At 42.4% G+C, this 17,027-nt stretch overlaps 1 protein-coding gene across 5 annotated transcripts in view; it reads left to right on the top strand.

Moving 5' to 3' along the window:
• LCOR (ligand dependent nuclear receptor corepressor) overlaps positions 1–17,027 on the top strand; it is a 134,347-nt gene extending 117,320 nt beyond the window's left edge. For all 5 annotated transcript variants that reach the window (XM_086680520.1, XM_086680521.1, XM_086680522.1 and 2 more), the window contains one exon: positions 6,906–17,027. In XM_086680520.1, the coding sequence (XP_086536646.1) occupies positions 6,906–11,235 (4,330 nt within the window). In that variant the 3' untranslated portion in view covers positions 11,236–17,027. The remainder of the gene's footprint in view (positions 1–6,905) is intronic.

Genomic DNA, 17,027 nt, shown 5'->3' on the forward strand with positions numbered 1-17,027 from the left:
ATACAGTTCTTAGCCTTGAAGGGAACTCAGGGTGCATTTTTATGTGTTCTTGTATTTAAGTAGAAGAATCAAGCCAAATAAAAGTATATCTCTTTAACTATTTGGTCTACTCTGTCAAGTGTTGTCTCTAATTTTCTTCCCCCTCTGTTTTCCCAGGATTACCTTTTTCTGCTAAGATCCGCTCTCACCCAGACATCATTCAGTGTCTTTATTGCTCTTTTTAGTCAAGAAGAATGTATTTTGGTCATCATTGATAATTGCATTTGCTATCGAGTTTTATTGGTAGTTAGCAGATACTGGAGAGACTACCTGAATCCATCAATCTCAAATTCTTCTAAAATTTCTTCTTAAAATTGTCGGTTCAGCTGTCTGCCACATCTCCTCTATTTGTTCTTTTACTCTAAAATAACATAAGCATTGACGACCCACCATTTACATTAACCACAGGAATGCTTTTCTTTGAGAATTTAAGTATTGTAGTATTGACAAAGTAGGCGAGTTCAAGTGTGTCTAACCTCTGATCTAGAAAAACATCATTGAGTAAATCATTACAGATAGGGTTGTGAAACAACACATCACTCTTAAACTGTGCCTTCCAAAGTTTTTATGAATATTATCTTATCCTTTTACCACACCCTTAAGAATTAGGCATTGAGCAGAGGATAGAAAGACAAAGTGGTCAAGGTCATGCAGGCTATTTTTCTCCCAGGAGAGAAACTCAGGACTAATCCAGGGAGTTGGAAGTCAAGTTTCTCTCTTCTACAGCCCTTCCTTCCTTTTACTAGTCCCTGGGATCTTACTACTCTTTAGTGGAGGTGAGGTATTTCTGATTGATAAATAATTTACTTAACTGTTACAGAGTTCTGTTAGCAGAAGAGACATGAAATCAAACAAGTGATTTTGAAATCTGTGATGAATTATTATTCTTCTAAAGATCTTACATAGTCAGATGTGAAGGACATACCGTGATACCGACCGTAATCACTGAACTAAAACATAGTGCTTTCCCTTCAGTCGAGTTGAGTGAAAGTGCTGCAGGACAGAAGCTTGCCCCTCTCTGGTTTACCTCCTTACTGCCTGAGAGTATTCTGAATCAAGGCAAATGCATATTTAGGCTCTGTCAAATGCCTAACACTGTAGGAAAAAATGGAATGACTGGAAGCAAAGGTAAAGACTAGCTGTTTAAAACTCAGGCAAAACTAGCCAGTTTTTAAAAACACCTGTTTTTTGTTTGTTTTGTTTTGTTAGAAAACATGAAAAATTGTGATAGAATTAAAAACTTCAGGAAGTTGAGGTTAATTTAAAATGTTTTAAATCCTCTGAAATTAAAATTCATCTAAACTTAGATCTTATTGAGAAAATTTCTAGAGGAAAACAAGGTAAGAACCTTGATAATTTAGGGGCGCAGTCAAAAGTGGTTTTATTACTATAGTTATAAAGTTAGTTATTATAACAGGGCCATTTAATGACACTTGGGCAAAGGTTAGTATTAATGTGAAGGTTGTCAGATCCAAGTGAAGCTGCTGGTCCACTTGCCTTCCAGACATCTCAGATTCAGAATCCTTTAACACCTCACCTCAAGTGTGTACAAAACAGAACTCATCAGACACATACATACCCCAACAGTCACCAGCCCCCAGCTTCATTGCCTGTGTTCCTATCTCACTAAATGATGCTGCCTGAGACTAAAACCCGGGAAGCATCCTTGATGCTCTCTCTCCTTTTTTGCTAAGAGAAAACAGAAGAGTATAAAATGTGATCCCTGCCTAGTTGCTTACATCTCAAGTAGCCCAAGTAGCTTACATCTGCTTGGAAAGCTAAGACAAAGACAAGTCAGTAAAGGATACAAATTATAAATACACATGATTTCTTATGATTGCCAATGTATTTACAAACCACTGTGGCTTGGAGTTCAGGAAAAGTTACAGTCACTCCAAGTGGAAATGGTTTTGAAATGGCCCAGGATGTAACTGATAAAGAGCACCCTATTGCTTGCTCTGATGACCTGTGGTTCATCAGTACATACTCTCTCATCCTGTCTTTTTACCAGGAAACATACACAAATTACCCTTTGTTGATATCTCTTTCTTTTAAGCAAAGCTGCCATTTGCGATTTTAATCTTTTCATCTCCTGAGCTTCCCACCAGTAATCGCTGTAAGCGCCTCTTAAAGTTGCTATATAGCTTGTGACCGCCTCTCCGATGCTGTTCTTCAGCACCCTGGTGCTCTGTTGCTGTTCCGGGTTAGAGTTCAGTAGGTACTGATAACGTTTCTGCAGTATGCCTTAGGTTTGAAGGCGCCTTCCCCTTGCCATGGTGCTGTGAAATAGATACCTGCCTGCCTGCCTACCTACCTACCTACCTGCCTACCTACCTACCTACCTGTAGTTATTTGTTCTGTCTTTGGGGACTAAACAAGCCATATTGCCACAGCCATCGTTTCAGGGCTGGTTTCATGACCCTTTGGAAGACTTGTTTACGTTAGTTGAGGTTAACTAAAATTTTGAAGTACTACTATTGAAACATGGGATAGCAGCAGATCCAAGTCTCACAACCATAAAAGAGGTTAGATCTCACCTGTGGATGAATTATTACTCAGTTTTTTATTCTGTGTGGGCATCACTTTAGAAAAAATTGCTTTCTCAGTTTCCTTCAGAGTACTCTGTCCTCTTATTGGGTTTCTCTTGATTTCATTAATCTCTAAGCATATTGGTTTTGTTTTGTTTTTTAATCTTTGTGTTTGTTTACTTATTCTGAGAGAGAGGGAGAGAGGTAGGGAGGGGCAGAGAGAGAGAATCCCAAGCAGGCTCCACACTGTCAGCGCAGAGTCTGACGCTGGGCTTGAATTCACGAAAAGTGATACCATGACCTGAGCCAAAATCCAGAGTTGACCACTTAACCTGACCCACCCAGGCACCCCTCTAAGCATATTGTTCACCCCAAATACTAAAGCCTACTTCCAGAGCACAGCCCTCGGCATGGAGCAGTGTCCAGAAGATTTTCACACTTTGATGATGATTGTGCTTCTCAAGGTGGGGAGAACAATTTATCTCCAGTTTTTCTCTGCAGTAAGATGCCATGATATTTCTTAATCTTTTTTCATAAACCTTGACAAACCCCCTTTACCTTTTTATGTATTGCTAAAGTGCACTTAGAGAATATATTTTTATGCGTTGAAAAGGCAGTGATATCCCACTTATTTGTAGGCACTTATCTCAGTAACATCAGGAACACCTCCAAAAACCAAAAACTGAGAAATAAAGTCCTCTGAGCAGTTGAAGTTGTTAGAAAATCCGTGTACTTTACTTAAACTATTCCTGAAAACATCATTTCAGAGCCTGTTTATTTTTACTTAAAGGACCAGTCTAGCACTTGAGATGTGGTTCCTCAGCTGTCAGGCAGAAACACTCTTGAAGGTAAAAGTAGGGCTTCAAGCCACAGCTACTATCTGGAAGCCAATAAAAAGAAAGATTTTAGTAACATACAGACTGCCAGTGTGACCTTTTCATATTAAGGCAGTCAGATTTACTTAATTGAGTAGCCCCTAAAGCTATCAATGTATTTTAGTTCAGTATAATAAAAGTAATGGCTCAACTTTAATAATAGTGCACATGATAACCCCCCTGAGTCATTAAGAAAGAAGAAATTGTGTTCAGAGGAGGATATAATTTTTAAAAGACTTCTATCAAAAATATTTTTAAAATTTTAAATGTTTGGTACTTGAAGTGTAAACTTTATGCAGAAAATTCACCTTAGGTTGTAAAAAAGCATTAATGCACATCTCTGAGTTATTTGTTACTGAGGTATGTTTAATGTGATTAGTTGACAGTAAAGGTAACTGATGACTTCGTAGTTTTTTCCTTTGCACTAATCCTAAGTGGAAGAGGGGGCACGTGCTGTATTAAGACCAAAAATGGTTACGTGTTTTGGCCAAGGTTACACAACTAGTAAGTGGCAGAATACTCACCACTGTTTCCCAGTGCTCTATCCTGTGACAACATATTATGCTGTTGGTACTGTCTGATAGACATAGCGGCAGGGTATGTCCCAGAAGGGTCCTTCTGGGACTAATTTCTCTGTGAGCTACAAAGCGTGCAGCTGCATGAAGAGTGTATTAAGCTCCTATGTACGTATCATTGTGTCTGAGAGTTGAAAATGACTTAACCGTCAGTCCCCCAAGGGTGTCACTGGTGTCTCCCCTTTTCTAAATTTAGGAAGGAGATATTTGCCATTCGCATACAGCAGGAGGAGCTTCTTCCTGTTGACCTTTCAGATGTTGCCTTTTTGAAACTTTTACTGAAGGACAATATGTAGGCAGGAAAATGCACATATTATAAGCATACTGCCCAGTGAGGCTGTTTTCCAGTCGCCTTCTGTCTTGTCTTTTCTTTGTTAGATTTTGGCTCCATTGCCAGCACATAGTTTAAAGTTCACCATCACCAGGGCACCTGGGTGACTCAGTCGGTTAAGTGTCCGACTTTAGCTCAGGTCATGATCTCACGGTTGGTAGGTTTGAACCCTGCATCAGGCTCTGTGCTGACAGCTCGGAGCCTGTAACCTGCTTCAGATTCTGTGTCTCCCTCTCTCTGCCCCTTCCCCACTCGAGCATGCACGTGCTCCCTTGCGCTCTCTCTCTCGAATTAAACATTAAAAAAAAATTTTAAGTTCACCATCCCCATGCACCTGTTATAATATTTCTGAATCTTTTTTTCCCTTTTTATTATTTTCTTTTATTTTTTTAGTTTACATCCAACTTAGCATATAGTGCAACAATGACTTCAGGAGTAGATTCCTTAATGCCCCCTTACTCATTTAGCCCACCCCCCCCCAAACCCCTCCAGTAAGCCTGTTTGTTCTCCATATTTATGAATCTCTTATGTTTTGTCCCCCTCCCTGTTTTTATATGATTTTTGTTTCCCTTCCCTTATGTTTATCTGTTTTGTCTCTTAAAGTCCTCTTATGAGTGAAGTCATATGATATTTGTCTTTCTCTGACTAATTTCGCTTAGCATAAGACCCTCTAGTTCCATGCACGTAGTTGCAAATGGCATGATTTCATTCTTTTTGATTGCCAAGTAATACTCCATTGTATGTATGTATGTGTGTGTCTGTATATGTATGTATGTGTGTATACACACACACACACACACACACACACACACCACATCTTCTTTATCCATTCATCCATCAGTGGACATTTGGGCTCTTTCCATACTTTGGCTATTGTTGATAGTGCTTCTATAAACATTGGGGTGCATGTGCCCCTTCGAAAGAGCATACCTGTATCCCTTGGATAGATACATAGTAGTGCAGTTGCGGGTCTAGGGTAGTTCTATTTTTAATTTTTTTGTATCCATATTGTATTCTAGAGTGGCTGCACCAGTTTGCATTCCCGCCAGCAGTGCAAAAGAGATCCTCTTTCCTCTTTCCTTGCCAACACCTGTTGTTGCCTGAGTTGTTCACATTAGCTATTCTGACAGGTATAAGGTGGTGTCTCATTGTGGTTTTGATTTGTATTTCCCTGATGATGAGTGATGTTGAGCATTTTTTCATGTGTTGGTTGGCCATCTGGGTGTCTTCTTTGGAGAAGTGTCTATCATGTCTTTTGCCCATTTCTTCACTGGATTATTTGTTTTTTGGGTGTTGAGTTTGATAAGTTCTTTATAGATTTTGGATACTATCCCTTTATCTGATATGTAGTTTGCATGAAAGAATCTTTTTTTCTTGGTTTATTCACAATTCAGTGACCAATTTCAAATTTAAAGTAGGCATCTGCTAAGACATGTAGAAGACTACATTCTGTAGTCTCATGTAGGTCCTTTCAGATACCCATGGCACCGCTGACTAAAACTGCTGTCTTGCTAGTTGTGAAAATAAAAACATAGTGGAATCTTCCTTCATGAAGAGTAGTTTAAACAACAGATTTGACCGATAGTTTGGTTTTGTTTTGTTTTGTAATTAGACATGTTTCAGCAGCTTTTTACCACCTGGTCTTAAATATCTCCCTGAGTCAAGAAAGGGGGAGCGTCTGTTCTTTTGTGCTTTGTGCTTTGTGTGTGCTTTCTGACATCTCACAACAATCCTTTGAAATATCAATACTGAGTTCCAACTCCAGATGAGGAAACCAAGGTTCAGAGAGGTTAAGTAATTTACCTAAGAGCCTATAGATAGTAAATGTCAGAGCTAGAAGTAGAATGTGAGTTTATCATATTCCACAATCTGTGCTCTTTCCATTAAAAGCACACTGCTTCAGAGGCCAGAGGGGCGTGAGGAAGGTAGGAGGTCAGCGTAGGCTGCTTATAATTGCATCTTTCAGTGTATTTGAATTATGAAATTATTGATCTCTATTTCTCATTGCCCCAGGAAGGGAGCAGAAGTGTTCCTGTATTACTGTTTGCAGAATTAGAAGTCCAACCAATTAGTCATGCTGAGAAACCATGTTAAAACTATAATTTCCCTAAATATTTCCAAACTAAGGTTTGCAATATAGTGCGTCTGAGTTTTTGTCAGTGTTGTGGGCTTACAAATCAATGATTATTTAACAGAAATACCCAGGTCTAAAACAAAAGTATATGTTGACCAACTGGAGTTAATGTAGCCAAAATTTTATTTTCCAAAAAATTATTTTCAATGATATTTCTTCTCTATAAGATAAAAATAACTGTGAAGGATCTCTTAAAAGGTATGAAGGATGTTACTGAAATTTGAGAATATAACAGGGCTAGCCTTATATTTTAATCAGGTAAATACCCCTCATTTATGGAATCAAATTTACCTGGGCACTTAGAAGCAGTTTTAGAGTGTCCATTCTCTTTACAACATGAGTAACGTCTGGTGAATTTCATAGGGTAAAAATTTTCTTTGGAGAATGACCATACTAATTTCTTCTTTCTCTTTGTCTGTCTAGTGAGAATTCAACAGAGGCTCTAGCAGTAGATTCTAACAATCAGTCGAAGTCCCCGCTGGAGAAGTTTATGGTCAAACTGTGCACTCATCATCAGAAGCAGTTCATTCGTGTTCTGAACGATCTGTACACTGAATCCCAGCCAGGCCCCGAGGACCTGCACCCTGATTCTGGAGCAATGGACGCATCCACTTGCAGTGCCGGCTGTGCCCAACTAGGCACCAAACATAAGGAAAAGGATGCTGTGTGTCTCGATAGGAAGTCTCCTACTTCTGTAGATTTGTTTGTAGACTCATCGGACTCTCACAGCCCTCTACGCGTGACAGAACAGGCCCTGAAGGAGCCTCCTCCTGAGATAAAGTCTGTAGATGGGAGAGAGAATGCCTTGGCTGTTACCCAGAAAGTTTCCTCTGAACTTCCAACCACTAAACCTAATTCTGGTAGTTCAATGGATAGTTCCACTCTGGGATACCTCACTGCATCTAATTCTTCCTCATTAAACTTCCACCACATCTCTAAGAGCTTGGAGGGGCAAACCACTGGACAGGAGCAAGACACAAATGTGAAAATTCGCGAGGATGGTAAAGACCATATGCAGAGCTCAGCTTTAGTAGAAAGTCTAATTGCAGTAAAAGGGGCAGCTGAGAATAGTGAGGAGAGCAACAGCTGTATTATTTCTCAGAGAAATTCATTCAAAGCTTTATCAGAAGAGGCTTGGGACTCAGGGTTTACGGGGAATTCACCTAGAACTGCTGACAAAGAGAACGCTTTACTGTGTAGCTCAAAAACACCTTTGCGCCAGGAGTTAGAGTCCAGTGAACAAGATTCAAGGCCAAAGCAAGAGAACCATCTTCACTCACTAGGAAGAAATAAGGTGAGTTATCATTTACATCCCAGTGATAAGGGCCAGTTTGATCATTCCAAAGATGGTTGGTTAGCCCCCAGCCCTATGCCAGCTGTACACAAAGCATCTAATGGACATTCACGAACCAAGATGATCTCAACCTCCATTAAGACAGCTCGGAAAAGTAAAAGGGCATCAGGGTTGAGGATAAACGATTATGATAACCAGTGTGATGTCGTTTATATTAGTCAGCCAATAACAGAATGCCACTTTGAGAATCAAAGATCAATATTATCCTCTCGGAAAACAGCCAGAAAGAGTACTCGGGGATACTTTTTCAATGGTGATTGTTGTGAGCTGCCAACTGTTCGCACACTGGCCAGAAATTTACACTCCCAAGAAAAAGCGAGCTGTTCAACCCTGGAGCCGGAGGCAGTGGTCACTCCCAAGCAGACCCTTACACTTTCAGCCCCTGGACCCGCCGTGGATGTGCAGCATCCCAGAGACGATGACCACGAAGAACCTAGTAAAGAAATCATCTCCCTTAAGGAAGGAGACAGAGATGCTTCCTCAGAAAAGGAATCTCAAGAGCCTGAGGTTTGCCCCGTGACAAATAAACCAAATCCGAGCAGCTCTCCTAGGTCAAAGGAAACAACAGCCTCCAGCCTGGTGTCACCTCTCCCTGTTCACCTTCCCAAAGAGGACACGCCAGAAGGCAGCTCCATGGTCTCAACTCCCACAGCAAGTGGGATAGCTTCCCCTGAACGAGACCAGCAGCCAGTCGAACTGCTGGAAATCAAGGAGGGGACTGTCACCCAAGACTGTCACCTGGTTTCCTCTATTGAGAGCACTTCTGAGGGAGGCAATGAAGATGTTGTTTCCGGACCTCATTCTTCTCCTGAAACAGTCCATAGAGAGGAAGGTCCTCCTTGCTCAGAAAGTCAGAGTCCTCCAGTGGGCTTGGAGCCTCCTCTGAGCCTGGGAAAAGCTGAAGACAACCAAAGCATCAGTACTGAGGCTGAGACTGAAGACACTCAGGAGCTAGATACTGACCCACTCTTGAAGGAAAGCAGCACTTTTACTAATGAAAACCCCAACGAAATTGAGGAAAGTGAGACAGCAGGTGGTACAGGAAAATTAGAGGGACAGGGCAGTAACGTAAAACATTCTTCAGAAAGAGATATGTGTGATCAAAACATTGACTCACCCGAAGAGAATCTGGACAAGAAGAAAAAAGTTAAAAAACTCCCTGAGGCCTCTGACAGGTGCCTAAGAAGTCAGCTTTCTGATCCCTCTTCTGCTGATAGGTGCCTAAGAAGTCAAAGTTCAGATTCTTCCTCTGCTAGTCCTGAGATCAAGGTTTCCAAAAATCCTGTTATGAAACGTTCTAAAAAGGAAGCGTGCCCTGGTGAGACAACACCTGAGAGTCTTCTGGCTGATGGTTTCCATACAAAAGCTTTGGAGGACACTGAAAACCCAGAGGTCCATGAAAAGCCCTCTGAGAAAGATGCCGAACAGGAGGGCAAAGAAGGTGGGATCATCACCAGGCAGACTTTTAAAAACATGCTGGCTAAAGAGGTCAAAGGGGAAGAAGGAGGTATTTTCCCCCGTGGTGATCCCATAACCACAGTAGGCCAGACCTTGCCTGGAGAAAGACTGGAAATCTATGTTCAGTCTAAGTTAGGTGAGAAAAATGCTCGTGCTCCCTCAGAAAATATTCCACGTACTTTCCCAGAACAATCAAAAGAGAAGCCAGAACCAATTCCTGCACACGATACGGAGGAGGTTGTGAATGAGGTTGGCAGTGCAAACACCCAGCATAAAGGTGACCAGAGTGATGTGCCATCCAGTGCATGTGGCTTGTCAAATAGTGGAAGTGGTGATGCGGCCGGGCCCCCACAGTGCGTCCCGAGGCTTACAAGACTGACCTCTTCAACTTACAACCTAAGACATACTCATTCTCTGGACTCCTTGGACACTGCAAAAGTGACTTCAGAAAAGGAAGCAACACAGGGAAACCCAATGCCAAAGGAAAAGGAAGCTTCCGAGAGTGGAGATCCCTTACATGAGGATGATGTGGACGCAGTGGTAGATGACCAGCCAAAGTTTGTGGAATGGTGTGCAGAGGAAGAGAACCAAGAGCTTATTGCCAGCTTCAATGCCCAGTACATGAGAGTCCAGAAAGGTTGGATCCAGTTGGAAAAGGAAGCCCAGCCAACGCCAAGATCAAGGAACAAGTCAGATAAACTAAAGGAGATTTGGAAAAGCAAAAAAAGGTCACGGAAATGTAGGGGTTCGTTGGAGGTTCAAAAGTTTTCTCCTGTTCAGATGCTGTTTATGACAAACTTTAAGTTATCTAATGTTTGCAAATGGTTCTTAGAGACAACTGAAACCCGGTCTCTGGTTATCGTGAAGAAGCTCAACACTCGTCTTCCAGGAGACATCCCCCCTGTCAAGCATCCTCTTCAGAAATACTCTCCTTCCAGCCTGTACCCCAGTTCACTACAGGCTGAACGCTTGAAAAAACACTTGAAGAAATTTCCTGGAGCTACTCCTGCTAGAAACAATTGGAAAACACAGAAGCTCTGGGCTAAGTTTCGAGAGAATCCTGACCAAGTGGAGCCAGAGGATGGCAGTGATGTCAGCCTCAGCCCCAATTCTGAAGACACTGTAGAGGAAGTCAAGGAAGGTAGAAATAGCCATCCTCCCACAAATTCACCTACCCCAGCCAGTACTCGGATCCTCAGAAAATACTCCAATATTCGAGGAAAGCTCAGAGCCCAGCAATGTTTGATCAAGAACGAGAAAATGGAGAGCCCATTTGGACAGGCTGTGGAGAGTAAACAGAGTTGTAAGAGTGTATGCATCAACCCTCTGATGTCCCCCAAGCTTGCCCTGCAAGTGGATGCAGATGGGTTTCCCATTAAGCCCAAGAGTACTGATGGAATGAAGGGAAGGAAGGGGAAGCAGATGTCTGAAATCTTGCCGAAAGCCGAAGTGCAGAATAAACGCAAGAGGACAGAAAGTGGCACCGCTCAGGACAGGAAGGACAAGGGACCTGCGGTCAAAGCCAGCAAAGAAAAGCATAGTGATGGATCCACCAAAACCCCTGCTGCCAAGAAGCCAGCTGCAAGGGACAGAATCAGCCAACTGCCCAAAAAGACATCCTTGAAAGAGAATAAAGTGAAGATCCCCAAAAAGTCCCCTGGGAAGAACTGCCCTCCCTCCAGGAGGGAAAAAGAAAATACAAACAAAAGACCCGCTCAGCCAGCCGCCTCAGACACAGTGACGAAACCTGCAAAGCAAAAGGGGGCAGGGGAATCCTCTTCAAGGCCACAGAAAGCCACCAACAGGAAGCAAAGCAGTGGAAAGGCTCGGGCCAGACCCTTGACAAAAACCCCAGAGAGCAGTGCGGCCCAGAGAAAGCGAAAGCTGAAGGCAAAGCTGGACTCTTCCCATGGCAAACGGAGACGGCTGGACGCAAAGTGATCGCCAGGCTGGTAGCCGAGAGTTAAACTGTCCTACAGAAGTAACCCTTCGTTTTGCATTAACTAAACCTGCTTTTATAAGCTTATCCAGCCTTTCAAATCTGCAGTTAATGGAGAACATCACAATTTAAGATGTCAGAAAAATGCATCTCAGATGGAGAAGGGAACTTGCAGAGTCTTTCTCTGAGGCTGAGTAAGGGAAGTTATATATTATATTCTGGTTGTTCCTTGGGTTTTAAACTTGGAACCAAGCAGTTTTAGTTTTTAAAAGTACAGTGCCTTATTTATCCTTTTTGTTTTTAAATTTACAAAAGCTAAAAAGCTGATCTATGTGATTAAAGGCTTGTATTTTATACTTGATGCACAAGCACTTGTACTGTAGCCGAGAAGACCACCATCATGCACATAAAAGTAGCTTTTCAGCAGCCACCCTGCAGTGTCTGTACCTGAACAGACACTCCTCTTTGCAAACCCTAGCAGTGAACTTCCCTCTCTGTCTTGTTTGTTTGTTTCAATGATTCTCGAAAGCTAAACCAAATCACTTTTATGGTATGTAGAGAATGCAGAGGGAAATTATTATTATTATGAAAGATGAATATTTCTGTTACCCCTTTTTAAAAATTCATATTCTGTTCATTATTGGTCACTCCTCTCACTTTTGATCCTTTGTCATTTGAAAAAATGTGTTCTAAATTATGTGCCCATGGGACAGAAGATGTGTCACATGGTGTTAATATTGGGTTATGACCTCTAAAAATTATTTACATCCCCCAAGTGATTTGCATTACTGATTCTTGCCATCCTTTTCATTTTTGGCCTTGCAAGCTTGCTAGCACTCTAACGAGGTTTTCTTCTGACTTTGGGGGAAAAAATGTAGGCTTTTTTTTTTTTTTCATCTTGTAACTGTAACTTGACAATTAGGATAAGAGTGACTGTTCTAATATTCTTTCTTACCCCGAATACTTCCATATTCAAAGAAAGCCAGGTTGTTATTTCCAGTAATAGAAAAGTTTAAGAGTTTGTGCATGTGCATTTGCCTGTGGTTATTAGCCACAGATGTCTCCCAGCCCCGGTTCTGCAGTAAGATTCTTTGTCACCATGCAGTGTGCTAGGGCGTTTGTTCATGAGCTGGGTAATTAGCACAGGCCAGATGGTTTAAATGTGGCCCAGGGTCTCTGTGAGTATCCCCAAAACCAGTTTGGCATGAGGCTCAGAAAGGTCTAAACAGCACAGAGTTATGTAAAGTTCAGAGCAACTTTGCTGTTGGAGGAAGCAGCCCCATCTCATAGTGGGCCTGCAGCGCTCCCCCCACCTGGAGCTGACGTTCAGCTGGTGTGCTCCAGTGTGAACGTACATGGTTAGAGTGGGTGTTAGCATTCTAATTGGTTAGTGCCATACTGGTAGTTAATGCTTGTGGTATCACTCCCGCCTCTATCACATCAGGCTCTATTCCATGGCTCAGAATTGAGAGCTGCGGTGTTTTAACTAATGTTGTTTGCCTTTCCTGAGTGACGCCTGAGGTGGTTGCATGGGCTTTCCCTTGATGCCTGTAACATTGCTCCATTATAACACAGTGTGACTTCCACATTTCCACTGGGCCACTCTACAAAAAAGGCTTGGTTGTTAAAGCTTCAGCCAACTTCTCTAACATGCTCCGTCACAGAAGTAGGCTTGTGTGGACAGGTGCCACCCTGTCTGTTTTACTAAAAAGTTTTCCATTTAGATTGTTCAGATCTGTTTAGGTAAACCCGGGTGGACTTTTTTCATGTATAGTTCAGCCAAATCATGATAAAACAGGCCTTCTACCCATTCTGTGAAAAGCTTGCTGTATATAATGGAAACTTCTGATGACTGGATAGGACTGGAGAAAAGCATGTGATTCATGGGAAATTGAAAATTGCATTGAATTTCATAGGTAGGGAAGCTTACTATCTTCAGTGAAGCCTTGACTTTTTTTTTTTTTTCCAATGTCTCCTATCCCATGAGTCTCTTTTTTTCTTTTTAATATCTTTGACTTTGGCCATTCAAGAGCTACCTATATTAATGAAACTGCTGAGTGTGTATGTTGGCAGCCCTTTCTCAGCATTAAGTTGCACAGAAGCATTAGTATGTTTTTGAGTAGGTTTGGTTAATCTTTTAAAAGTGGTTTTAAAGTTAAAAAAAATTTTTTTCATATAGTCGTCACTGGATACTGTTTTTGTGGTGACTTAACCAGCTGAGGTCTGCCAATGTGACATGTGTGGACTCCTGTGCGTATACTCAAGGTGCCCCCCTTAGCTGCACGTAGACTGCATTGTAGCGGTGCTTGGATTAACTTAGGGAGAGGTGTGAGGCAGTGTGAGTGGGTGGAACTCTTCCAGTTTCGGGTCTGTCATCCATTCCATTACTTTTCTAAGTGCTTTTTCATTTTAAAAAGCTTACTTCAAGATAATAGCCTTTTCTCCCGTCTTAGGCAGCATTTGGCGAAAGGTATGCATGTGTATGCCTTTTTTTATACACTGCAGTGGCTCATCTTTAAAATCAACTTACACTTTATAGTAGTAACTGCATTTAAATAGACTGGGATTCTACATAATTAGAACACTTAAAAGCTTAGGATTATTTTTATATTTGTTGAATCTCATTTTTGCTGATTCAGTTAATTTTGCTAATAGAAGAAAGGAAAACAAACAAACAAACTTGAGGGCTGCCTCTGGAACACCCTTTTACTCTTACAGCCGATGCTGGCAAACCTGTCTCCTAGACACCTCCAAGCCAGACTTAGAATTGACTCAAGTTCCCCCTTGTTTCCCCTGTCTCACAAAGACCTCCTTTTTCTAGCCATCTTCACAGTATGGCTTGCCACCAGATGCAAAGGCAATCTGTCCCACATTCCAGATTCCAAATGAAGAAAAAAGAAAACTCTGCCCCTGGGCCTATACTCTGACTGTCCCAGTGTTGGAGCTGAAGTTGATGACCTGAGAACGCCGGTATTACCTCTGAGCTTCTGGGAGAGCTGCAGGATGCCTGCGGAGCAATGACTGAAGCTCTATCATAGCTCCCCAGAGCTGGGCCCTCTTCAGGAGACCCATTTTCTGTCCCCCATTTTCTAACCCTTCAGGCTCCCTGGGTTTGGGAGGACAACATGGAAACTGCTCCCCAGTCAGGGTCCAGAGCCTCCCTCATAGCAATCTTGCAGCACAGCAGGAAGGCAATGAACGTTTAGTCTGCTCTTAAGGCTTCCCGCATTGGAATGTCACTGGTGTGTGTTCATCTGCAGTTGCTAGTCCCTTGGATCCCTTAGGTTAATTCTGTTGCATCTGTACTTCATTAAAGATTTTTACACAAGCCTTATCTAAAAACAGTAATCTTGGACTGTGGGTTTCTTTCATCCTTGCAGTAGTGCGGCTAGGAGAGGTGCAGGTCCTCGTCTCTTCATAGGTGCTGCTTCTGAGGGGCTCCTCTGTGCATCACACGCTGTTCAGATAGGACATCAGTGAAACACATCACTTCAAGACTTGCTTTGAACTGAGGTTTGGTCTCTTTCCTGCCTTGTGGTGGATTCGTGGTGAGGGCTGAAGCTGTCACCCCCCCCCCCCCCCCTCTGTGGGCAGCATTCCTGCTGATTGAAGGACCCGAGAGCTAAGTGGGAAAGACAGCAATGCTACATGATGCAGGTCGGAGATTCTGTAAGTACCACCATGAGCAAGGTTGGTGGCTTGTCACCACACCAGGGACTGTATTGGAATTTCCCCGGGTGCTAGGCCGGGGAGCCACACCCGTTCCTATTGGTTTTCTGTCAGCCCGCACAAACTGTCATTTGGCTTACAGAGGATCAAGGGTCTGCAGAATATGGGCTGGTCACTCTTTTGTAAATAAAAGTTTATTGGAACATAGCCATGCCCATTTGTTCGTGTATTTTCCTTGGCAGCTTTCCAGCAGAGTATCATATTTATAGCAGAGACCAAGGGCCTGCAAAGCCTAAAGGATTTACCGTCTGGACCTTTCAGAAAAAGTTTGTTGACCCTCCTTGCTTAAGAAAATAATCGTTTTTCACTAACAAATTTTGCCTGATTGATCTTCTCCTTTCTTTGTCCTCCCCTCCTCTCTGTCCTCTTCTTCTTTTCCCCCTTATCTTACCTCAGTTTTGTTCTTCTTTTTACACTTCTTTATTTTCTCTTGCTACAGAGGAGACACGGTATATTGCTATAGCACACTGACTGCCATCTCCTGACTCGTGAGCTGCCGTAGCCTCACACCTTCCTTCTTAGAACCGCCCGTCACTGCAGCCACAGTGAGGCCACCGTTAGCCTCAAGAGTCAGACCCCGTGAGCAAACAGGGCTTCAGAGTTGTAAATGTGGCCTGGCCTCTCATTTCACTCAGCCTTTATCATAGACTTGACTCCGGCCTCACGTCTTGTTTGTTCCTAAGGTAAGCCAAGATTTGGTTTTTCTCAAAATTAGTTGAGAATACTGTGGTATTCTCATTTACATATTTAGATACGGAAAAAGCCTTTTCACAGAAGGGAAAACAAAGTCCAGTCACTAACCCAAGGTATTTATTATGTAATATTTTGGGCCAGCTTCTAGGAAAATAAAAATGCATCAGCACTGATATTTTTTTAGTCATATACTTTCCTTTCAAAATTATTTTATTAAAGGCAAGCCAGCAAATGAAAACTAGGGGCTTTGGACGTGCTTTTAGGTAAGAATAGAAAATTGGGGCATATTATGTAACCTGAGTGTGACTGAGAAGTTGTACATTATATCTTTGGATCAAATCCAGTCAGCTTCCAGGCTGTTGGGTCTTCCCCGTCCCCCAGAACTCAAGGATAAGCTTCCATACTGGTTTTTTCCCAAAGGAAGTTGAATGTCATGCCAGTGAAAAAATTTCTGTCAGTGGCCCCAGAACACTGATTATTTCGGTTATTTTGAAACAGACAGTTATCGTTTTGACTTCTCAGCTATTAATTTTTGTCTTCTTATTGCTTGATACCCACTGAAATACTGGAAATTTTTCTGTGAGTATAAAATCAGGTCTATAATCACATCAGCAAGGCAGTCCTCACACCCCAGCAGTAAGTATTCTTCCTTGGGCTTGCTCCCAAATCCTTTTTCAGGGAAAAAAATGAAAATAAAAAGATTATTGCATTTAAAACAAGCAGAATTATGAAAAGCCTTTTGAGGCAACCTTCAGTTCATTCCGTGAAATGTGAGAACAGTTTGACTGCTTGTGCTACAGTGGACATATTGGAAGACTTGAAGGTCTGACCTCTTTCCTTTAGAGATAATAAGTCACACTCAAGCAGAAACCCAGAGCTCTCTGATGACGCTTCTGATGCAGGGCTTTGCCTTGTCGTGCTGGGGACCCGGGGAAGCACCCGGGGCACTTCTGCAGAGGGTGCACTTGCTCATGCTTTTGCTCTTTGGATTGAGCCAAAGCTGGTCGTTTCCTTCCATTACCTCCTGTCTGTCCGATCTTCCTTTTCCCAGAGCCCTGGTGGCATACACTCGGTGCTTAGGGGACACCCTCAGCTTTGTTGTCTAGAGGGGCGGCTGTGTAGTTAGTCCCATCTGGCAAGCACTGTGACGCACAGAGGCTTTCTCACTGGCCTGAGACCATCCCACTTAATGCAAGGTGGTCAGTAGGCAAGGGACGTGAAGGTATAGACTGCCCATGAAAGAGCAACAACAATGAAACAGGTGCTCATGGTCTTATAGTATGCCGGAGGTTGGAGGAATGCATTTTACCTTTTATTTTTTAAAGGATTATATTTAAAAAAAAAAAAAAAAAAAAAAAAAAAGGAACAGAAA

Source organism: Puma concolor, chromosome D2, assembly GCF_028749965.1.
Source record: "Puma concolor isolate L17-30 chromosome D2, mPumCon1.1.hap2, whole genome shotgun sequence".
Taxonomy (NCBI): Eukaryota; Metazoa; Chordata; class Mammalia; order Carnivora; family Felidae; genus Puma; species Puma concolor.